We start from the raw sequence: 25,608 nt of genomic DNA on the forward strand, positions 1-25,608 counted from the left end.
GCAGAGATCAAGGTCACGGTTATCTCTATACACAGTTTAGTCCTTGTCAACAGCACGTGATATAATACAATCATGCGGCAGCCGAACAGAAAAGACAGCATGCCAATACAATAAATATTGTAGTCCCAGCCCTGGTGAGAAGTTCAGCAACCTTATGACAGGTACCATTTAAGTGTGTGAACCTGAGACTTGTTCCTCGGACAATTTTTGCTTTGTTGGTAGTGCAGCTGGCAGGACTAACTGTAAAAGCAATTTATGCCTGGCCAGCTCCTGGCCAGCTCATAGCTAACTCTAAGTAAAAGCTGTGATAGCTAAGCTGTTCTCTCCTGGCCAAGCAGCCCATTTTCTGTGACCGGTTCAGTAAGGTTGCTGCCTGCTGTGTGGACAGGACACTGCAACGTGCCGGTGGGCCAGGCCTGATCCTTTCTCCCACTTTTCAGTTGTCCCTATATTAGTGCATCCCACGGTATGCTGCACCACGGGCTGCTGCTCTCAGTAGGCTTATTCCAGGAATTCACCTCCATCGTTACTTGTCTATGGCGTCACCGCCCGCATTTTCCCAGAATCACTTGGCACCACTGGGGCTGGACAGCATGGCAGGTATCCCTGCCAGCATAGCTGCTGCTTGGAAAATCTGCCCTGTGGACGTAAGTTGAGCATCTCACTGGTTACCGGCTATAACTCTTTTAGCTGGATACAAGGTCACAGTTGTGAAAGTAACAAGAATGTATCTTTGATGACATTGACATAAATTTCCTGCAGGTTCTTGTCAGATAAAAAAAAAAGAACCCCAGAAAGTGATGCCCCATGAAGAACAAATTAGATCCCATTTTGTGTCCCTTCACCTGTAGAGAAAGGTTTCAATGTCACTGAATTCTGCACTTGTGACTGTCACCCAGCCCAAAACAAATAAAATCAGGCTGATGGCTATGTCCATAACTTTCCTGTTGAGCTGTTTTCTTTCCTGAGTTTTATTTTGCTATGTTTATTTATTTATTTCAATAACTGTCCTTCAGTACCACAAAGCAGCTTTAAGACAGAAATACACTGTCATCAGACACCTCAAGTTTTCCCTAGGCATTGTCAGTAAAAGCACACCCTCAAAATTTATCATGGATGGGGCTCCTCCTGAGCTGGTGAGGCCAGAGGGAAAACTATGCCAAGGGCCGGTCACAGGAGGTCGCAAGCACTCAGAACTGGCCTTGGCTTCCATTTGAGGTACAGGCAGCCGAACCCTTGTAGGGGCAGCTGGACACTCCAGTGGTTACGTGGGGAAAGTAGACAGCTGTCTCTGCCTGCTTGCAGGACGACAAACTGGCAGGAAGCAAAGGTGCTTTCTCCTGCTCAGACTGCACCCTGAACCCTTGTTGTCATTAAACATCCTTACTCTCCCAGGGAGAAGGGGAGGGATGGAGTGAAAGTAACTCTGACCTTCATGGAGGAATGGACTTACTGATACTGTGCTGGTCTGCAACCTGAAACCACTGAAACTCTGGGCCTTGAGAGAGGGAATTGCCAAAAACCCAGCCCAGCATGATTCAATAATGCAAACTAAGGCTCACACAGCTTCCTCTTGCTAACCTCATTCCTTCTCTCTGAAAGACAGTTTGCATGTTGCAACCCCATGGAAGCAGTGATCTAGACACTGAGAAAGCCTGCTGATGTTTGGCTGTGCATCAGCACAAGACAGAGGGACATAAATCAGACAAGGTGCAGGTAGTCAACTCACTTATAAAGACTTCTCCAAGGTTCTCCATTGTGCTCAAGCAGCGGCAAAAAAACCCCTATCCACCCAAAGACTGACACACCTTTGCTTCCCACTGACCTTAATATAAAACTCATATTTGGAGAACAGAACCCCAGGAGTCTGGCCTCATTTACACCAGTTTTACACAGTTATCTCCTTGAGAAATATCCCATCTTTACGTAGGCGTTCCCAAGATCAAACCTGGCTCAGTCTGCATCTCTGAGCACCACCAACATCTAGGTCTTTCTTCACCCCAAAAAGGTCAACCTCAACATGGCTCAAAAGCTGCTTTTCCTCTCCCCCAGTTACTTACCACTGAAGACATAGTTAAAGAAGCTCACAAACAGGAGGGCAGTGGCAGCCTCCAGATCCTTCACAAAACACATGAGCAAGCACCACAGAAACTTTCCCTGCAATCCCACAGCTGCTGGGCCCTGACCAGGAAGTACCATCAACATAAGGGAAGTTTCCACAGTCCCCGTTCTCTGGAGAGTTTCTGCTGCACTGCTATGGCTGAGCTGTTTGTTTAGGATGTCAAAGAGCTCCATGGTGGAAATGAGAGCACCACTCACAGCATACACTGCATTTGAGCTGGCACTGGCTTCTTCCTGTTTTCTAGCCCTTGCCATGACAGCTTAAAACAGTTTTGGTGTATGCCTTGTTTACAACATTGGCTCAGAAAAAAACCCCAGATTTAAGTTTGGTGACCAAAGGCTAACAGGCCTCACTTTGGTCATTAGCTGTCCAGGTGACTTGCTGAAGAATAAGGAAGTGCTAAAACAGAAAATGCCCAAGACCAATGGCTCAAGAGGAGTCTTGCTCCATTTCTCACCTGACAGACAACACTGTGCCCTGTGAACACATCACAGCACACTAAACAGAAGAAATGTTGTCTATCCCAGACATTGTAAACTACTGCACTAACGTTACAAGCTGGAGCAAGGATGTGGTGCAGAAGTCTCAGACAGCCGTGGAGGCAGGATTACTCATTTATCACGAAATTCAGATGAAATTGTGCTACTTATATTGCTATGGGGCAAGGAAGGGAGAGAGACAGACTTTTACATTTCCAGAAGACTTGTTTTAGCAACTGATGACATATGGGGACAGGATTCTCAGAACTTCCCTTGGCTCAAGAATACAAAATCCTGTTCCCCCATATACCTTTAGTTCTCTGGCCACCTAGTCATCTGCTATTTAAAGCCCTAAGCTTTAAGTTCTTCTTGCCTAGTTCTCTGTATTGCCCTCTGCCGTTCCACATGGAACAAGATCGTCACTTCGGGAAACCATTTTCTACCAAGGTTGTCTGAACTGGCTCTGCCCTTCTCCTAGAGATTAGGAATGTCTACAGCCAGGGTGTTGAATTGAAATAAGTAGCTTATACAGGTGGAATTAGGAAAAGATAATGGAAATAAACAGCAGCTTGATATTTGAGGAGTTTCTGTGCACTGTTTCATTTGTGTCTATTAGCCTACAGGTGTCCTACAAGCTAAGGATACTTCAGCTGACTTGTTTTTTCACACCACCCTCGCATGTTTCTAAAAGCATGTCTCCTTTTGATCACATGGCAGCAGGTACTCACTTGCTTACACACACAGCAGTGTTACAAGTGACTGTGCTAAACACATGCTGGACAGGTGAGCCCTGCAATATTGTCTGCGGCTGTACAGCCATCACCCCACCCACACTGTCTCCTTTCTCTCAGCATAACCCCAGCTTTGGCCCTACTCAACACTTGGCCACTTCCAGATGAAAGCTTGCTCTTTCTCTACTCCATCTCCACCCCTCTGAGCTCAGCAATCGGGAATACAGAGGAAAACTTCTGGTCATTTGTGCTTGGGATGAGCAAACAACCAGCCCACACTGTCCGGCAGCATGAACACCAGGTTACATGAGGACATGACAGCAGAGCCCACATACCACTGCTGGGCTATGAGCACTTCAGATATGACTGACTCTGCTCAGGAGACTAAAATATAAACAGCAATTTCTGGGAGGAGTGGCTCCATCCAAATACTCCCCCATCTTAGTCACAGGTTAAAATAAATAAATAAACGAACAAAGCTGTACTAATCTCCCAATTGGCCTGTTCACAGTCATGTAACCGGTGTCAGCCTTCACCCTGAGATGAAATATGGACCCAAAGACCAGGTCCCAGCTTCATGGTGCTCCAATGGCACACACAGCAGCCCCTAACTGGGATGGCAAGGACTTCAGCTTGTAAGTGGGTGTAAAGAAACACCCACCTGGCAGACAGCAGAGCCCAGATGTACACCACCTGCTCCCAGCTCCATCACACTTACATAAGGGAAATACTGAGGGAGCCAGGACACATTTAACCCAGAGATCCTCACGTGACCAAGTGGATCCAAAGTGAAACAGAGCAGACTTGGGTCTGCTTTCCATTCCATGCAAAGCCACATCTGGGAAGCAAAACAAACAGGGGCAACTGCACAACAGGGACCCGAAGAAGCCGGAGAACAGGACTAAGGAAGTAGCTGCCTCTTCCCCTGTCCTTTAGTGAACGAGAATAGCTATGCTGGGAGCCAAGAAGGCACATTGGGGCAGTCAGTCTAGACTTGCTCTGCTTCTTGTCCTCTTTCCCCCAGCATCTGCTGCTGGCCCCTGTCAGAGGCAGGATGAAGAGCTAAGTGGACCTCACATCCGGTACAGCACAGCCATTTGTACTCCTCTTCCTTGTGAGACTGGCCAAAGCTCCTGCGTGTGCATGAAAGACGATCCCAGCATTAAATATATTCCTTCTCTTGGTCCAAACTAGAAATGGCTCCTCAGCCTACAACATCAACAGGCTATGTTAAAACATTTAAGTATAATCAGGAATGCAGCTGGAGGTCTAAGCATGGGGTAAGCAAACACCAGCATATATTTTAACAGGAACTATCCCAATGGGCTCTGAAAGCTACCTACAGTATATCTGCCTGTTCCTAATTATATTTACTGGTGGTAGTTGGCCTTTTTTTTTCCAAGCTGAAGATGAGTCAGAAAAAGAAAAAAAAGTCCTTTATTGTTGTGGAAGCAGAAGGATGTCTCCTGAGGGTGTATGTAATGCACTACTGTCACGGCATGACAATGGAAAAACTGACTGCTGAGCCAACCAAACCCCCATAAATACCTAATGATATCTCTCCTGGCCCAGATTTTCTACAAGTCGGTGCCTGAACTGCATACAAAATGACAATCGATATGAAAGGATCTTTTTTCTCAACAGAGCCGGAATTTAAGAGCCCAGCTTAGCATTATATTCCAGTTCATACAAAGACATCCTTTTAAAGGTCTGTCACAATAACTTAAAGGTGGTGATCCAGCAAAAAAACTGCTAGGCCTCTCCTCACCCTCTCCCCCACACCTCCAGCCATTAGCACGAAGAACAGCTGGCTTCAGCAAACAGACATCATTATTAATTACAACATGGAGACAAAAACAATGCATGCCTAGGTATGTTATTGGGTCTGCATTCATGTGGGATGAGAACAAAATTTTCTTCCTTCTCTTCTTCTTCTTCTCTTCCTGGCTTGAGTAGCTCTGCCACCTCGTGTACTTGGCTGGGGAGGCGGCCATGCCAAGCACCTGGCCCAGTTACAGGTATGTGCAGAGGGAGCCCGTTGTGAGAAAACCCAGCCTTAGCAAATTTCTCTGGCAGTCAGCCAGCCTCCGCACATTGGGCAAGTGACTCTCCCCGGCCGCAGTTACATCAGTCACCACCACCTCCCTCAATGTCATGGCACGGGAAGCAGCTGCCAGGGGAGAGAGAGAGGCAGTCGCTGGCTTTTGAAACAGGCTGTCCAAAAAACATTACAACACCCTTGCTGGTTTCCAGTGCGTTTGCTCAGTTCCTCCTTTCCCGTGAAGACCACACAGGCTTTGCGAGGGTGTTACACCCTGCTGCAGAAAGGCGGTCTCTGGGGCCCGCTGCTCCTGGCAGCCGCTCCGCAGCACTGTGATTCCCCCAACTTCCTCCAGACACTCTCCCAGTTTCCACTGAGGGCAGAACCCAACTCAAAAGCTGGTGTTTAGGGGAAAAAACATAGGTATTTTCTTTCTTTTTTTCCAGAGGGAGATTCTCCATGCTGCTCTGCCTCAGCACAAGTGGGAGGCAGGGCTGGAACTTGGAGCAGATGGAGAAGCCCCATACAGTTCCACTCCCTCCTCTCACCTGCCTCTCCTCTGCCTGCTCTAGTCCCTCATGCCCTGCCATACTTGCACGCCCTAAGCACAGAGGCTGCCCAACGCAGCCCTTGTGGGAGACCGGTACTCCCTGCCTTCCCAAGCCAGCAGCAGGTCACAGGGGCCTAGGCAGGGACTGCCAGCCCTGGGAGTGCAGGCAGGATGGAGGACCACTGCCAGCAGGGCCAACAGCCAGATTCTGCTCTTGGCTACTGCCCCAGTAAATTTAGTAAATTTAGAGTGACCCCCTAGCACTGACTGGGATTTGGTCTTTGCAAGTGGTCAGAGCAGACCTTGGACAAGGGATGGCACTTCAAGACAATCATCTGGGGCATGGTGTAAGCAAAATCACCCTATAAAAGAGACCAAAACTGGCAAATAAAAGTATTGCTCCTGGCATGCAAGTACTTCCATAATGATTCAACACTTAAAAAGGCACTGAAGTGAGGATGTCCTTGTTTCAAACCCTCCAGCAAATTCACTTTCGCTTTTGGCAACCTGCTGTCTTCTCACCCCTCAACTCCTTCCCCATGACTGCAGCAGCACCTTCCTCCACTGCTGAACCCCAGTAGCCTCTGTACTGCCTCCCCTCACTCCCTCCTCTGCTTAGCTTCCTGCTTCAAGTCCTTCTAGAGCAGAAGCAGAAAATTTTGCCTGACCACCCTGGCAAAAGCAGGGAGAAATGCTTGCCGAAGTCCACCAGGAAGCTGTCACCCATGCAGGCATTGCAGCTGAGCCTTGGGCTGCGAACCTGCCCCCTCAGCCCTGTCTCTCCCGGGACACAGAAGCCCATAAGGGACTGCAAGCTGGCCAGATCAGGGTAGTTTTTCTCCAGTCAGAGGCTCTGGAAGGATTATTTGGCTGCAACATATCATATGACTTTGTTCTTAGAGTTACATTTTAACTGAGAAAGTTTAACAAGTATGACTTATGGGCTTCTAAAATTGGCAGTAGAAAAATGAGCTGAGGAAGTCATGGAAAAAAACCACAAGCGAGGCCATTCCATGTTATGCACAATTTCTGGGCTCTTTTTCCAATCTTCTGGTTTTTTTGGATGGTGGAAAATATTTTCCAGCTACACAGGCCTGGCTTCACTGAGTATGTATTTATGCCAAGTTTATAAAAAGCAGCTGCAGACATGGTTGAATGAAAGGATTACACTGCTGTCTGTCCTCCAGAAGGTGCTTCAGTTCACACCCTGTCCCACAGAGCGAGGCTCACTTCTCAGATCTCCATGAATGTACGTAAAGAAGGACAGAATTTGAACCGTACAATACAAACTATGGCCATGCACACATGTACATATGGCTATCTGGCTAGTTAGTGGCAGTTTCTGGCCACTGCTAATGCTGGCTTTTAGTGCCTGAAGCTTACCACCATTCCTCCAACCTCTCCCAACCCTAGTCCACTTTCCATGAATACAACAATGGGGAGTGGGCTTTCAGGGTCGAGCCCCTGGTCTCAGTGTATTTCTGCTGCCTGCTTCACATGTACCTGCTCTCCAGCTGCTCCTACTGAAATTCAGGCTTCACCAACCTCACGTACTCTCAGGCTGCCAGGCTTTAAGGCTAGAAGGGATTTCTGTGAACATGCAGCCTGATCTCCTCCACAGCACACTGCCACTGAATTTCAATCAGGAATCCAGGCAGCAGAGGCATAACCTTAATTTTCAGCCGTGCCTTGTCACAGCCTTGGCCTGATACACTACTCACAAGAGGAAAGTCACAAATAATTCTTCACTCTCCTAAACAGAATAGCTCCAGGGGCAGGGGGGGGAAGGACACAAGCTGAAAGTAAATGCATATAAAAAGGTAAGGTAGGTGGTAAGCTGCAGATTGTGCATTACAGATCTGTACCCTGCTGTTTTTGCAGTCGAGTATCTTAGAATAACAGTACTGAGAACGACAGTGTTACATCAGGAATATCGGTCAAGACAATATTTCCTGGCAATTGTTTGAGAAATGCTTTTCTCACAGCTAATTGCTCCCTAGAGGCTGCATTTTCTCTGTTTTTAGAAGGAGAGCGATTAAGAAAGGTTTTTAAACCTCTGCACCCTGCTGTAGGACAAAGAACTGTGGGGGAAAAAGGAAAAAAAGAAAGAAAAGAAAAAGGCACAACAGCTGTAATGTTCTATGAAATGATTTTGTTCTGTTCTCTTGCCGGGGTGGTGGGTGCAATCATCAGTTTGGCAGAGACAAATACAGAAAAAAGGAAGACATTTTACAGAAGCTCCAGCTGCAGGAGTACCACATTGCCATCTAGCGACACCGGCTCTGGGAAGCTGAAACATATGGGGCTTCACAGGCTCTCTGTGCCTCCCACACCGGTGCCTGCCCCTGGGCAGAAGGCAGCTACCTGGACATGGGGCCTCATTTCCTTCCTGTGCTTTACAGTCAAGCTTGAGAACTGCAAAACCACTTGGCCTATAAAAGACATGTGTAGGAAGGCAAGGGGAAAATGGAAAAATTCCACCCAAAGGAAGTTTAAGACAAACTTGGCTTTGCTGGGATAAACCTGGCACTTACACTGAGGCCCACAGATTCTCATCTTCCATTGCTGCTGCTGTTGCACACAAAGTTACCACACCTTGGGCATCTTCTGCAATTGTCATATGAATGTCTACGGCAAAATGATGGGCCGGCAGGAGCATGAGCACTACCTTGTCCCAAGGAGACAGGCCTGAATCTTGACCTGATGTGCTGTCCCCAGTTATGCTGCCAAACACCTCAGTACCTGTGTGCCCAGATAATATCCTGCAGTGCCAACTCTGATAATTTGACTCCACTACGTGCCTCTGCAATTACACATTTCCTTTGTATTCTGAAAAGAATACAAACGTTAACCTTTCAACACTTTAAAAAAGAAAAGTCAAAATGCTAATAAGCCCCTTAGACAGCAAAAGGCAGGCACTCGATCTTCAGAAGATGCCTAGCAAAGGGCAGTGAATGAATACTTTTGTATGACCTTCACATAGGAAGTTAAAAAGAAAAAAGAGCTTTGGTGTATAGAAATTCTGACATTCATTGAAAGATGTTAAATTGGAAGATCCTGGATGCAGCAGACATATTTAACCAGAAAACAAAAACACTCCCAAATGCCTGAACTGCCAGAAGAGACCATCATTTTGGGAAGCAATGGCAGAAGCCTTGCATCAGGCATCCAAGACTGCCCACAAAGCTCTGCTTCGTGGCACAAGCACTTCCCACTGGAAATACATGACCACTCTCACACCTTATGGGCACTGAAAGATGATTAGTAGCAGACTGTATTGGCTGTGGTGCATAGGACAGTATGTCTAGCTAATCATTAGCTCTGTCTCTTTGGTCTCCGAGTCCTGTGAAGCTTCACAAGAGCACAGCTGTACTGCATTTGCAGCAATGTCAATAAGGATGACATTCTTTGATATTATCAAAAATAATGTAGTCTTCCAAGAAAAAAGAAAAATGCAGTAAAGTTCCCCAATATGAAGATAATCTATGCTGCTCCAGTGAATTACTCTTACAGCAGCATTTCTTCAAAAACCCAGTGATGGCCTCTACAAATTCTTTGGTGACTGAAAACTATGAGGACCTACGAATACTTTGAATTTACAAAACTATTTCTTCATCAATCAATAACAAAGCTTGTGTTGTCACCCCCCGAGATCAAGCCCACATCACCTGCAACATTATCAGGAGCTGAGGAGGCAGAATTTGAACAGTAAGATTTTAAAAAAGGAAAGCCATAAAGGATCCAGAGTCTGAGCCATTGCTGGTTCTGTCAAACTGCAATCTGGTTCTTTTTTTTTTCTTTAAAATCAGGGTGAAATCACTATTTTTCTTGAAAATGTGCTGCCCAAGACAGGAAACATCCATCTGTGAAAAGATCTAAAGTCTAATGACAAATATTGTCAGGCCTGCTGAAAATCTTCGAGGGCAATGCAGCAGACAAAACACTGCTCCCGACCTTGTCAGTTGGGACAAGGTCCTAACACTATCCTGGAAACAATGAAAATGAAGGGAGGGATTCTACAAAGAAGCCAGTTTTTTTCCCTGTTTCCCATTTTGTGACATAAACCAGGGGGAGAGCACTGCCCCAATATCAATACAGTTCATCCCTGGGACTCTGTGCCCTTTAGAAAATCAATATAACTTCTGAGCACTTACTTCCATGGTTGCCCAGAGAAGCCAAGGTGCCCAAGTGGTTGGTTAGCTCAAGCTTCCACTAAGAACCAGATGGTCCATTCGTTCTTGAGGGTGGCAGGACACACCAGTCTGATCATCTGACTTTCTGAATATATGGCTACCACATATCCAGCTCCTGCCAGGCAGAAGCTTTCCAGAAACCAGCTCCAAAGCAGAAAAAGGAGGACAGAGCCAAACGGCCAACAGATAACATCTGTTCTAACCACCAAGACTCTGAAGGTCAAAAGCATGATTTAGAAGGCTGCATTGTTTTTAAGGATGGGGCAGCTGTCCAAAACTGGGCTACAACTTTCTCTCTCTAAAGTTTTCAACCGTTTTATCAGGTTGTCAAGTTTTCACAGTTTGCAATCCACCATCTAGTGGATACTGACTCACTGCATTGCCTTCTAAGCTATTTCCCTCACACCTGCTTAATACCTATGACCCAGCTTTCCTATTTGCATGATGGTGTCACCAAATTTCAGGCACTACAGTGTGGGCTGATTACTAAGTTTTGACAGAACAGTCAGAGTTCCTTCTAAAGTTACTATCCAACAGCAAGCTAGATTTTTGAAAGATTGCTTCTTACATTTACAATGCAGAAGGCACCTATGAACTGCAGGACTGCCAGCAGAGCAATTAACCCAGTGCTCGACAGCTCATGTTCTTTGATTTCAGCTGGGACGGGGGAGTTGTGCTTCAAATCTATTCAGTTAGAGAGTGTCTTTAATACTTTTTTCTTTTAGTAGGTTTCATGATTTATAGGCAAGTCTATGGTTGGTTGAGGTCTGATTTTTCCTGATTACACTAGTAACTACCACTGATTAGCCAACTACTACGTAAGAAAAGAAGCAAGCTTTAGAGCTTCATACATAATTCAGATAAAACACCCACCCAATTGCTACCAAAACAATCGTACTATCCTAAACCTTACCTTCTCCCTTCCTGTGTCACTGTCCCAATGTCCTGCTCTTGACTGCTTAGGTTTCCATGAGGAAAGGACCATGCAGAGTAAATTACGGGATCAGGACCGCAGGTTGTGAGCTTGCAGAAGCAGAGACTTCATCTTGATAGATTCTTCAGAGTGCCACACACATCTCTGCTGGTACAGAAGTAATAATAATAATTTCATGCTAAGAATTCTGCCAGTGTCAATGGCCAGTAAATACAAAGAAGTAAAAAAGGGCCCTGAGTTGTGTTAGACAACTTCTAACATAAGCTCAAAACTTCAGATGGAGAGATAAAACCAAATGAAACATAAATCAAATAGCAACCCCTCATGGTTATGCAAATTCAGGTGAGTGTCATTATGTCAAACACTCCAATTAGAAGAACTCCATAAACATGGAGGCTGTAACCTGGAGTCAGATGGGGTTTCTCTTCTTTATACAGGCAAAAAGCTTCCACCTCCTTAATTCTAGGAGTTGGTAATCTTCATCACTGTAACTTACAGGACCAAGCAATTATATTATACCAGATCAATGTGTGGTGAAAGTAAATTTCCATCAAAATCAAATTGTTCCCACCAATAATGAGATACTGCTATGAATTGATTAGGTGTGTACTATCAATTAAAAACAACAGAGAAGAGTTTCTCAAAGAACATGCTTGCTCAGGAATCCCTTTTCTTCATTTCTCCATTTAATTAGTCATTGCATTATAATGAACAAATTCATGCAATAATCATTGTCATTTTAATCATCAAAACTGAATGTACATTCTTTCTCATTAAATAATATTAAATACAACAAGAGATGCTAACCAGGTTGTTTCAGAACTCCAGGAAATGCTCTTTTACATACATGCCAAAATAGGCAAATATTGTTTTCTTACAGCAAAATTCTGTATCTTCCAGGCTATGTTACAGAGTGTAACATAGACAGTGACCTAAGGAAGGAGGAGAAGCATGGTTTGCTGAGACAGTATCTTTTAGTAAACAGCTCTCTCTAGATACTTGTCATGTTTTAAGCAGACTTTGAAGAATTTCTAACTAACAAGCTGAATGCTTAGAAAAATGTTGACTAACAGTTACAAGGGTGGAAAATTTCCATTTACTTGTATGGCATAAACATACACTTTCCCTCTGCAAACACAGACCAGGAAGCAGAGACAAATCACTTCTGAGGTGTACAAGTAGTTAAGATTCAGTTTTGAGCCAGGATGTCACTACAATACAAATATCTGTCTCCAAGGCATGAGGGAAACCCTATCAGCTCCCTTCATGTCAGGTACAGGATCGCAACAGGGTAAGTAGATTTTGCCACCTTATTTGAAATTCAACCAGCATTGAAAATGCATCCTGTCACGAACCTGTAACATCTTGCCCCCTCATTTTTTTAGTTGGCTCTCCTTACATGTGTCATCACTTCCACCCCTACTTCAGTTAACAGGTACACTTCTTTCACTCCAGCTAGCAAAGCTCACGCAGCTGGGCAGGGGAAAACTCTTCTCTTGCATGCCTGGGAATGGGATTCAGTTGTATTTTGTTGCAGAGTTGAACTTGTACAATGCAGCTGGCTTATCTATATACCTAGTTTGTGTTGAGGGATGGAGAGAAAAAGGGAAATCCTTCTAATCACGTCATCACAACAAGTCAGACACACAGGATTTAAAAAGCCCAAATTAGGTATTATCAGTAGAAACACTTGCCACTGCTGCCCCACTGAGCCTGTCTTATACACTGTACCAAATCTGTCTCAACAAAATGCTGCATTGCATCACCTCACAAGACAGGAAGATCCTAAAAATCAGGATTTTGCAGGATGAGCTTGCACAAAATGTGTGTGCAAAACTGCCCTCTGCTGTTTAGATTAAGACCTGCGCAGACAAATGATGAGTGACCAAATCAGTTTTGAGCTACAAGGGTCCAAGATGCAAAGAGGCAAAACTATCTGACTTCATCTGTTTTCTGCCTCCATGCACACGAGGAATTTCATACGTGAACACCACTCACAACTGTCTTGCAGCATGGACCATCCCGACAGATCTGTAGGCTGTAGCAACATTGTACCAGTTGCAACACTCTGTTAAGCAACTCTCCCACCATGGGTGAGCATCACCAGACATCTTCTCACCCCAAAGATGAGTTGAGAACACCCTCAGGGTGCAAGGGAAATAATGTAATTGCAGGTGAGCGCTGCAGGACATGTTAAATCAAGGCCTGAGCTTTACACAACAGGAACAGAAACCATATGCCTGGAATCAAAAGCTTATAGCACAGAGGCCTTTATGACTTAAGGATTACTAAGTTGCAGCGATGATCAGAAAACAGGGTAGCAAGCTCATCAAAAGATGTCCAGTAAATATTCTGTAAAACTAGCCCCTGCTGCAAGGAAAGAAGAGAGAACCGGTTTTTTTTTTTCCACAAACACATGGAAATCACTGTATTTTGAAAAAGCTGCCCATTATCTACTGCCAGTATGCTGGACACTTTGGTACAGAAACATCACAGAAGGGCCAGCTGTTTTCTATGGCTTCACTCACACATTCATACATGGATGTGGCAAATTCTGCCCTCTGAGAACAGCATCAGATATCCACATCTTCTTTGGGAAGTTCTAGTTTGGTACAAATGCAGAAAACAAGTACAGATACCCACACCAGTTCAATTTCTGGAGTGCCTCCAACAAAAGCTAGCCCAGTCCTCATGAATTAAGCACAAGTTTCAGCTCTTTGCAACAGGCTTTTGGTCAGTGCATAAAGAACACTGTAAGCTATGCTGGTCAGTGGAAACACACAAACTAAAAACCAAACCAAAACTTGGGTACAACAGAAGCCTTGAAGAATACTTTTTTTTCCCAGAACAGCCCTTTTCATATCCATACATTTAAATACACAGAAGCACGGGTGTACTGTACAACACGCCTTTGAAACCATCACTGAAAGCACTTAGTGACCACTTCAAAGCTTCCCTTGATGTTTAACTCATGTTAACTGTAACACAACAGTCATGTAGGGCCACTGTTCAGCCTAGGGGACTTTAAACACACCATCAACAGATGTACAAATGAAATTTTAGAGATTCTTCTCAGTGCATAAATAGCTAGAGCTTTACTTTGATGATGGCTGGCTGGCCTCCTACACAGCAGGCCTGGGACTTCTCCGTTTTTCAAGTTAAGGGCAACAATAATATTCTGTCAGCCCCCAGGAAAAGGAAATTAATGCCAGATGATTCAGTGTGTGCCTGATCACTCTGGTTTTGGATTTGATTCCATTATCTAGAAACCTTAATGGTGAAACATCAAAGGTAGTCCTGCATGATAATGAAACTAGCTGGGTGTTTTTTCTATAAAAGCTGCCTGAGAAGCTCATAACCAATGACAGAAGACTTCCCAGCATAAAACTAACAGACCTCTCATATTCTTTATGGGAAATCCTTTTAGTGCTGAAAACAAGTGCCTTATTCTTGGAGAACCACAGAAAAGAAGATGGCTCTTTCTGGGAGAAAGATTAGTAGTTTAACCTGCAGTAAAATAAGATTATAGATCTTATTCACCAGCAGCTGTGAGCTCAGTAGCAGCAAATACACAACTGGAACGGCTCACTTTCACGTCTTCTTAATTTGCACAGGTGAAAAGAAATACAGTACTACACAGAACTAAGGTAATGGCATTACTGCTGCTGATGCAGTACCATCAATCACTACCACCACCCTTCCCATGACCCGTACTTTGCTTGTGTCTGAAACACCTGTGGGCTGCGCATGCTAGCTACACCACTGCCAGCCTGCCACTGTTGGAGCAACAGCAAATTCCCATTCTAGACAACATCTTCCAAGTCTTCAGTTTGTAAGGTATTAGCTTCACTGGGAGATTTGGAGAGAAAAAAAAATTCAAGTCTTATTAAAAGGATTTATCATTCCCACTCTATTAGCCAAGGCACTCAAAACAGGTATCAGAGCTTGCTCTGGCATACTAACCAGGTACTTCTGGGTTATTAAGTAGGAGAATAAATTTTCATTTAAGGCTACATTTAAACCTATGCTATCTAAAATTTTGTTTGTATCTGACTTTGCAGGATCAAGAAAACTAAAAAGGGTTAGGGCAATATGTGTGTCTGTGATGCTTATTAAAACAAATAACATTTATAGACATAATCAGAGTATCGCCAAGCCTTCCATCAAGATCAGAATTGACACCCAGGCTTGCTAAAACACACTTAGTTCAGAAGAGATTTGTTGTAAGCTAAAAGGTGAATTCAAATTGCCATCATTACACCAAAGAGTGTAGACAATTGTTCAGGTTTGAAGGAAGGGTGCTACTTTTGTCTTATGCTGTTTGGGTTTGTTTTTCAAGGCAGGATGGAAGAGTTTGATCTACCTTAAGACAATGCTAAAAGCTGAACTAAAAAGATATACTGAAGTGACCACCACCAGCAAGGACAGCAGGTAAATATGCTAACAGTTCTGTCAACATAACCTATGAATTCCTACTTTTTACTTATAAGGGTTAGAAAAGAAAAACTCCTCCAAAAAGCCTCATTAAAACAGAACCTTCTGCAATTTCACAGCAAGTGCAAAATAACTTTGTCCCTCTAAAATAAATTAAAAGAGCACCTCATCCATTGTCACCTGAAGAATATGGCTATTAAGTTTTACTTTTACCTTATGCTACCTGAACAATTCAAGGACAACGACTAAACTACAGCCAGCTGTTCAAGAAATTTTTGTTCGCACCAGCCATTAACTTCAGTATTTGTCGCATTACAGAATGATTCAATAGCACCTCAAATCTTTGGAAATCGTGTTTTCAAGGCGTTAAGGGAAATTACTCTTCCATGGCAAATTATCTAAGCAGACTGACTCAGTAAGAAACATTTCTACTCCGAAACTCAGGTATTTGACTGCTAGGTCACAATCAGCTATCCACTTAACCTCTGAAAAATCCTGTATGAGGCAATTTCTGAACTGTTGAGGAGAATCTGCCTTTACAGAAACTTACACCAGGCTGAAATGAGACAGAGACAGATGAGAATGTTGGCTAAAGTGCTCTCAAAGTACCTCACTTCTACTTAGACTATGCCACCTTGTACCTTACCCATTAATTTATCAGCATCATTAGTACAAACTGTCAGCTGGTCTGAAAACTGACACTTCAAAGCATTCTCCTCAAGCTGAAAATCAGTCACCATGCCAAAAAGATAAAGCTACATTTTTAATTGTTTCTTCTGCCACCTGAGTGCTGATAGCTCAAACCCAGAAAACAGCAAAAGCCAATCTGTTTTGACATTTAGGAGATCCTATCCATGAAAAACTTGCTTTCACAAGTCCACTTCTGCTACTCACTTGAGTCTGTATATTATTTGCCTCCTTTGCACTAGCAGAGGAAAATTCACCATACCACACCAAAATTTTACAACATCCAATTCCATTAGCTTTAACTATTTACCCCAAGGATATCATTGTCTTACCTTCTCAGTGCAATTTTTTTCTTAAGGCAAATGCCTTAAAAAGAATATTAAGAACCATTTTCTACGGTCTTGAAGACTAGAGACTGAAGTGTTAACTGTATATCTTGCAAAAAAGTTTCAAGCTTTCAAAAAACCACCTTTGTGCTCTTACAACCTGCCCCAGGTTCTATTCCAAGCAGCTTTGTTTCAGACACCTGCATTAACAGAGCTTTCATGTTTGCCAGATAGTTTTGACTTGCATCATTTTACATGTTATTGTTCCTGACAGAAATGGATTTGTCACTCTTTCTGCAGTCAGCATCTATTACCATTGTGATTTGCTTGTCTTTCTAAGGTGATCTGTTACTGTTTAATGATCATATGTTTATTTTTTCAGGAAATGACACAAGGTTTTAAGCTTAATTAAAAGCATTGGAAGACCAGCCATAACATTAAAAATAAATTTTAATGTTGCAATTTTTAGATCATTTGCTCTGACACCCAAATATTCTGAAATTTAAAGTAGTACTATAGGGACACACAAGTGCAGATAAATCTTTATTGCCATAACTTTGTTTTTTTCAAAAATGAGCATTGGGTTTTCAATAGGTCGTAGTTTTATGTCTTATATGTACAACATTACAACTGCGTATTTTAATAATAATGAAGTTAAGTGATACTTTGATAACTCAACACAGTGTATTTATAAAATGAATTCTTATCAAAATACACTTTTCACTGGGATAATAAATAAAATCCTGCGAAACCCACCTACACAAAGTTAATTTTAACTCTGGTAGAACCCGATGTGGTACACAGTCCATTAACTACTATGTTTGCCCCTTTATCCCCCTACTGATGCTCATCTTCTGGGGTAAGAAAACTTTTTTTCCCCCCGTTGTGGTGTGACCTCATTCAACATCATCTTCAGCCAAGCACTGTGCACTTACAATTCTCTGTAAGAAGGAGAAAAACTCATTCACAATTACATAAAATTGACAGTAGGCAACTGATTATCAAGCAATGTAATTTTACACTGAACATTAAGCAGTGTAATTACTGAGCAAACCGATTAAAGTTAAAAATGGCAATCTATTTGACTTAAGTTTTTGAAGTCAGTTCCACAGAAATTACATCCAGTACAATGCCTAACAAAGCCAAAGACAGATAAACAATATCCTATCAGCCTCAAGCGATGATCTCTGTGTGGTTTTGGCACTGTTCTCATAGGAAACATTTTTGCTCAATTGTTTCTCCTGACATTTACATCTCCTGTACCCGACATTTTTGGTGTTACCACTAACTGTATGGACCTTAACCTGAAATGTAACCAGGCCTGAGCTGTAAAAAGAGCTGACTGATACACAGCACTGAGCCTCTGCTTTATGTCAGGTAACACCATTAGGGAGTACCCTTGCATTTCCAAGAACATAAAACATATTATTTATTTTACAACAGACTCACCTGCCAGCATATTACCAACATTACCTGCACAGTACTCAGACTAAAAAGGGAGGGCATTTTATACACAGATCTACTAACACTTTTCTCATCATGGAAACTCCCAAGCTTCCAAAATTGTCATGTGTTCTGGGGCTAGTTAACATTTTGTGTTTATAGCTGGCCCAGAAGCAACCGGGTAGCAAAAGCAACAGATTAATTTTAATGGACTTTCATAGCACTCACAGACACTTGTAGACATGTAATTTAATAAAAACCCAACAAACTCAAGAACCAGAGCATTGAAGTTACCGCTCTTCTGATTCCCCCAGCTTGTATTTGGCAAACAGTGGATTCACTTGTAGTATCAGAGCTGCAGTCAGATTCTCTACTTCAAGAGCTTAGCATACCCTACACACAAGAGAAGCACTATATTTCTATTTTATCCTGTTTGCTATTAATGCTACATGAAGATTTTCATATTCACTTTTTAATGTCTCGGGTGAAAAAAAAAGCTTCTTTAAATCTAACTGAACGTATTAAAAAAAAACAGATTACAAACCCCAATACTCAAGACTGATGTAGTGGATAAATTAAGTAGTTCAATTACTTCGAACCCCAAACAACACCGAACACTTCACATACCTGGCTTATTGTAGGGAGCTTAGTTAGAAGCATTTGAAACACTGGTGGTGGAAGAGTCTGCTGTAGAACTTGTAGTAGCTGCTGGGGCTGTCCACACACAGCAATGGCATTGGTCAAGTGATCAACACCTTTTTCATATTCACCTGTATGACAAATTAAAATGTTTTGAAATCAACCTTCTTCCACACTGTAACACATTTACATAAAACACCCACCAACAGTGGATTAAACTCCTTGCTGGATCTTCCGAACACAAAAGGTTAGAAACAAGTAAACAGATTTCCTAGAGGAATTTGACTCCCCCAAATATCTTAGTATATAAAAATCATCTTCTAGCAAAGGTGAAGAAAAAATATTTTACAATTTACCCTTCAGAAAAAAAAATAAAAAATGCCATCACCTTGAGCTAGCAGTTCCTCGCCAAGTTGAATCTCCTCAAGGAAAAACTTCTGAACCGCATCAGCATCTTTCAGATCAGGTAACTATGACACACAGAGTAAAAGTTAAGTTGGCCCTTAAACACCAAGTAATAAACAAGTTAGCAGAAAACGTTCTCAACTGAAATCAAACATGTACACAACCACACTGTTACATTGACACTGGCAAAAAAATACCTGTCACCACTAAGTTAAATGTACACAGAATGTTTTTGAAAATCAGACTCAGGTCTCATATCACTGCATTGCAAGTCTGTAGAGAGACAGAGCCTGAAATACCTCTATTCACTTTATTAAGTATACAATTTCGTAGCAAATACAAGTTCTAAGGTGTGTTACGTTTATAACAACTATATTTCTTAAAATTGTTTAAGAAAAACCTTATCTTTTCTTCCTGGTGATAAGGAAAGGGAAATCAAATACTTATGGCAAAAAAACACATTAAGCTCAATTATACATGTATCCCATTGATGATTTTAAGTCTGAAAAGTCCTTGTGCATACCACAAAGAGAAAAACACCACAAAAATCACACACTGAATGTTGTACTTTCTAGTACAACTCCTCTGTCTGAAACAAAAAAGGAACAATCGTATTTGTGAGCATTAAAAAAAAATAAAGACTGCATATTTGCAGAAGTATTTGTAATGCTGCAATCAAAAAAATCCAGCTGTAATGCTGGATTTAAATAAATCTTACAAATAACACAAATGAAACATCTTTCAAAATAGCACTGCATTATTGAACACATTATTACCTTGGAAAGCCCTGCTCTCTCTTTGGCAAGCTTCTGTTTCTTCCTTCCTGTAAGAATAAAAACATTTTACACCTTTAATTTGCAATTAAAAAGCCCTTCAGATTACAGTTTGAAACCGTGAACAAATCAAAGTTATTTTCAGAATAAAAAACTGCTACTGTATTCCAAACATCGAAGACTGAACACAAGACTGCAGCCCACTCTCTGCGACAGAACATCATTTAGAGGTCTAATGAGGGCTGGCAGTCGCACACCAACCCAAAATGGCAACTCTTCTCCTGCGGCTACGGCAAACACCAACCGTGCAGGGCCTGCAGCACACACACCTTGGGCACTAGAGGCACACAGAAGCAAGGAGAATTAGTCATACAGGAATTCTCTACAGGATTCCTAACAATAAGCCACACAAGAGCTGTCTACAAGTCAAAGCTATCTAGTTTTGAACTGTATGGTGGACCACCAACAGGGACTTCAGCAGGTCACAGCAGATACATGCAGGGCGCACTTCCCCAGCTGCTTTATAGCAAAGGCTTGGGAACCAGGTAATAGGTGGCAGTGTCTCATCATCCCACAGCAAGAGCAATACCAAGGAATACATTTCTGAAACCTGAGGAAAGCAAACCTCTAGAGATGGAACAAACATGGACAGAATTAATTGCCCAACCTACAGGCAAAAAAGTTGGTCTGCTACTAAAGTTGTACCACTCCAGCAAAACTATGGTAATTAAAATGATTGTGTGATAAATGTAATTAAAGTGGCTTTTAAAGCAACTAGGCAGGTATAAAGGTATTTTTATAGTAGCAGCTATTCATACAAGAAAGAATAATTATACTAATACTGGTAATTTCCTTAGAATAATCATTCTTCTAAGTCTTCAGCTCATCAACTGAAATAGTTACACCAATAAAACTTCTAAATACAGCCTGTGGTTAAACTGTCCTCTCACCATTTGTTCCCGGTGCTCAGAGAACAACTGTATTTACAAAGAATAACTGTTACACAGCTCTGATTTTTCTTTTGAGACAATTTTACAAGCTGGAAATACTTCTAAATATGACTAGCAGTTTTAAATCGTAATTAAAAATTTTCAACTGTCCACACAATGAAGACACTTGGGAATGCTATTTCCTAGCAGAGTGATAACATAACGCATAACACTTGTGGAAACGATCAATCGATTTTTATATAAAGGGAGTTCACATTCTAACTACATGGATCACCCTTTCTACCTTTTACAACACCTTAATAACCCTTAGCACCTGGATTTCTACAACTTATTGACCTGTGTACATTATTTTACAACATTATATACAGAAAAATGCGTTGTATAGAACTGTAGCGCACTACAATTTTATTATGGTTATTTTTGTTATTAAAGAATTTATCTTGAAAATCAGTGCTAATAAAACTAGCTCACTCCAACTTTTCTGAAGCACTAATTTGCACAAAACTTGAAACTGCACTACTATGTAAACAAGTTTTGCTAATACATAAAATCTTTAAGATTAAATTAAAACAAAAGTTATATTTAAATGTTTCATTATCAAAACAAGCCACATTGTAACTGTAGTGCATTCAGTGAAAACACCAAAAAGAAGTACAAAGAGTAAGACCTTAATATTGATATAACATTTTCAGGAGAAAATTGTGGTTTTTTGGCATGACTATGACATCTAAAATGTTATAAAAGGTATCATTCACCAGGTTAAGCATTCAGAGATAAAGAAATACAAGACATGCAGGTAACTGCAACTATTTAATAAAAGCTTTTGACCACTGATCACACACATTTGAAATCATGTACTTTAACCTGAAAATGGTAAAGGAATATGAAGAATCACCAAGATTTAGACACTGAACACTGATCTACTGAATCTTTCAAGTCTGATTACTGTGCAACTTTTCTTCTTCTTAATACTCTTCTACAGATCTCTTTAAAAAGTCCACTAGATAAATCAATTACAAAACCCAGATAACTCTGATGGATATTTAGGAATTCTTCCCATATTGTTTGGTAACACTGGTTTCAAAATATCTTTGTAACCAACAGCCAAAAGTTACATTTGTAATACCATAAGCAAAAAGCAATGACTTTGAGGGGGGGAAAAAAACAAATCTAAAAACCTCTCCAAGTTTGTTTTCCCTTAGGGACCTCCAAGAAAGTGAAACACTTCAGAGATAACCACATTAAAAATGGGAAGGGCAATGTTTTATAGAAAGAATCTTTATTAACATGGAAATGCAGTGTATCCACCCAAAACTGAAAGCTGAGCTGCAGCTCTTGAACTGCACAGGACCTGCAGGTCCTCCAGGCCGGCCCTTGTACACCGGGAGCGAGTTTCCAACATGAACCAATGGATAACCTGTCCCACTGGGCATGGGTTGCAAAAAGCCCCAGACAGCCCCAGCAGCTTCCCAACCAGTCCCACAAAGGAGCAGGAGGAACAAAAAGCTGTTTGCACTTTCAGCTCCCATCTGTGCAGTCCTGCCTACTGCCCTCCTCTCATGCCATTGTCCAGGCAGAAGGTGCAAAATTCAGCTTGGTCGGGAATTCCAGCTGTCTCTGAATGAGGAGATCAGTGACAGAACACTTACTATTTTATTCATTCAAGAAGGCAAATAGTAAACACATCTAAATTCTTGTAATCTTAAAATATAGCTGGGGAACCCAAGCAGATGTTTATGGCTTTGCTATCTGTTGGTCCCAAGACTAAATATGGACATGTCCCCAAAGCAGCAACACCAAAACCTAAAAAAATCCCAACAAAAAACTCCACCCACAAAACTTGCTAAATAAAATTAAAACATCTGGAAAACCAAAGTGAAGTAGTTCCCCAAGCCTTCCAGAAACTTCCAGGAAATCAAGGGTTTTTTCCCCCAGAACCTGAATCTGGCCACCTCATTTTTATGCTGGGCCTTTGCAACGTAAACTTTGGTCCTAACACAGCCCACAGGGATGTACAATGTAACTGCGAGGCCAAAACAAAATAGTTGTTCTTCATTTGCCAGAATGCACTTGACCAAATATGACAGGCAATCCACTGACTTGTCAGAACTCCTGTCCTTCCCAAATTCTGCTGACATTGCATCACAGAGGCTGAAAAACAATCTTATCCTAAGAAGGTTAGTGAAAAAAATGTGCTGTAAAGGTGGTTTCTACAAGTTTTCCATCACATGCTCCCACTATTGCCCAACAAATGGAGCACCTTCATATAAAGAACTGCAAGTGGCTGCTGCACTGGACCTTTTTGGCCAAATATTTTATAGCCCAAGCCTTACTGTCTACCCAACAGTAGAAATGCTGTAATAACCAGATCAGTGGCACCAGTGCTAGACCACCCATACTAAAGAATCTGTTACACTACTACAAAAATAAATTAACCCAAGTTCCTTAATATTAACTAAAGCCTTACAACTGAAAGCCTTACAACTGAAAGCAGACAGTGCATCACGTGCAAGGACTGTAAGTCATACAATGATGTTCTCCAAAAGACAACTGCCACCCTGCAGCAAAACACTATGGATGTGTTTCCCACTTCAAAGAACGTGACAATTCTTAACCAGAGTGATTCTAAGGTTTATTCATAACATGACTGGATAGAGGCTCAGCTAATGAAAACCTGGACTGAAAGAATCTTATGTAATGCGGTATTTCTCCTACGATGTATTTGGCATCAAAGGAAAACCCCAGGGCTGATTATATAGCCAAAAATCGAGTCTGCTTGAGCAAGACAAGCACATATCATTTTACTGCGCTAGAACTTCCCAGTGAAGGACTTGCACTGCAGGGAAAAAAGTGCTCAGAAGACACACAAGAGGTATGTGCCTAAAATCCTACACACATGAGCAAGGGCCTGAAGATGAAATATTTGACAGACATGGCTGGCTGTGGAAGAGCTTTCAGAGAGTGGAATTAATTTGCTGTTAAACATCAACACAGGTCACTCAACAATTCAATCCATCAAGGCAGGACCAACTCTCTTTGGTTGCGTTTAAATGTTATCAGGTAAATATTCATTTTCAACCCATCTAGTTATTGACTTTTCCATCCATGGAACTGCTGATCACGTCATGTTTGCTTGCCAGGGAACTTCACCTTAATGGTAATTTCTTATCTTCAGAGTAGTTATCAAAGGAAATAGACATATTCCCACGATAGAAACAACTCAGCACAGCAAACATTAGCTTATTTCTCATGATTTATTTGAGTCCCTTCAGTGCCCATGCTTACAACTCCATTTAAAACCCTCACTAACTATTAAAACATTTAAAAAAATGTTGAAGACGTGAAATAATGAAGAGCCACAGGAGAAGAGCTCTACATTTTGGATTAATCAACAGTTTTCTCTGGCATTCATTCTTATCCTGGAAGCTAACAGCAGAGCTGCCAGGAGGGTTTAGAATGCAGCCGATGAAATACCTGAGAGCTGCCACCGACCCCTGTCTCACACAGCAACAACTTCACTGTAAGAGATCACTGTTTTATCTGCTCATCTTCAAGAGTGAAAAAGAATAAGTGTCACCACATAAAAGTGGTGGCTATAATAGCACAGCTGAGCCTGTAGGAGAGCAATATGTAAAAAAAAAAGGGGGGGAGGGGAAGTAAATTATTTCCAAGCCAAGCATCTGAGAGGGAAACTACAAGTTACCCAACACAAAGGACGACCCTATCCAGAACTACCTGAAAGGAGGGGGTAGTGAGGCGGGGGCCGGCCTCTGCTACCGTGCCTGCAGTGAGAGGGCCAGAGGAAAAGGGCTTAGGCTGAGAAAGAGAACATTCAGATTAGATATTAGAAAAAAATATTTTCACTGTTCGGGTGGTCGGGCATTGGAATGGGTTGTCCAGGGAGCTGGTGGAGTTACCGTCCCTGGAGGTGTTCAGGAGACGTCCAGATCTGGTGCGGGGTGATGCGGTTTAGTGGATTAAGGGTTACAGTGGGACCGCCAGGTGGATGGCTGGGCTGGATGGCCCTGAAGGTCTCTTCCAACCCTGGTGACACTGACTCTGTGCCCCGGCCCCTACCTTCGGTGCAGGGACAGCGAAACCCCACAAGCACCGAGGGGGCCCGGCGGGGTCCGGGGGCGGCGGGGCCAGGAGCGGCCCTCGCGCGGGCGGGGCGGGTGGGGGGGCAGAGCAGGGGGCACTGAGGGGAGAGCGCGGGGGGGGGCGGGACGGGAGGGGAGGGGGCGTCCCGGGACACTCACGCTCCCGCAGCCGGTTCTTGAAATTGGGGTCGCTTCGCCTCTTGCGGTCGAAGTAGATGCAGTAGCCGATGAAGAGCGCCCCGCAGAGCCCCGCGGCGATGGCGCTGGTCCTGCCCACCATCATGGCGCCCCCCGACCCGCGCCCGCGCGAGCTCCGCAGGCACCTTGGGCCGAGCGGCCAAGGGAAAGGACCCCTCCGCGCTTCCGCTTACGTCATCACACGGCGGCGGCACAGGACGCCTCCCGCAGTGCCTGCAAAAGGCGCGGAGCGCATGCGCGCGGCGGCGGGAGGCGCGCGGGTGAAGGGGCGTGGCCTCAGCAGCGGCGTTGGGCGCCGGGAGAGCGAAGGGCTGGAACAGCAACGTCTGACTGGGACACAGGCACGGGGGCAAGAGACCTTGGGGATCATCCAGTCCAGCCTATGACCCTGTCAACTAGACCATGCCATCAAGTGCCACATCCAGTCTTTCCTTAAACACCTCCAGGGACAGTGAATCCACCACCTCCCTGAGCAGCCCATTCCACTGTCTGATCACCCCTTCTGTGAACAGATTCCCCCCGATGTCCAACCTAAACCTCCCCTGTCACAGCTCATCCCATCACTTGTTACCTTGACCCCCACTTGGCTACACCCTCCTTTCA

General features: G+C 43.0%; 1 protein-coding gene across 3 annotated transcripts in view; it reads right to left on the minus strand.

Moving 5' to 3' along the window:
* TOMM20 (translocase of outer mitochondrial membrane 20) overlaps positions 1-25,160 on the minus strand; it is a 50,925-nt gene extending 25,765 nt beyond the window's left edge. For 2 of the 3 annotated variants that reach the window (XR_001875240.1, XR_001875239.1), the window contains exons 1-5: positions 24,967-25,160; positions 19,761-19,807; positions 18,968-19,049; positions 18,568-18,710; positions 11,030-11,194 (exon numbers count right to left, since the gene is read on the minus strand). Coding sequence is in view for 1 of the 3 variants with exons in the window: in XM_017817521.1 (XP_017673010.1) it covers positions 17,394-17,438; positions 18,568-18,710; positions 18,968-19,049; positions 19,761-19,807; positions 24,967-25,090 (441 nt within the window). In the remaining 2 variants the exon portion in view is untranslated. Of the gene's footprint in view, positions 1-11,029; positions 11,195-17,027; positions 17,439-18,567; positions 18,711-18,967; positions 19,050-19,760; positions 19,808-24,966 lie in introns of those variants that run through there. The other variant, XM_017817521.1, reaches the window with a different exon arrangement.
* Positions 25,161-25,608: the final 448 nt, after the last annotated feature.

The sequence above is a fragment of the Lepidothrix coronata genome, unplaced genomic scaffold (assembly GCF_001604755.1).
Source record: "Lepidothrix coronata isolate B3197 unplaced genomic scaffold, Lepidothrix_coronata-1.0 Scaffold61, whole genome shotgun sequence".
NCBI classification, from domain to species: domain Eukaryota; kingdom Metazoa; phylum Chordata; class Aves; order Passeriformes; family Pipridae; genus Lepidothrix; species Lepidothrix coronata.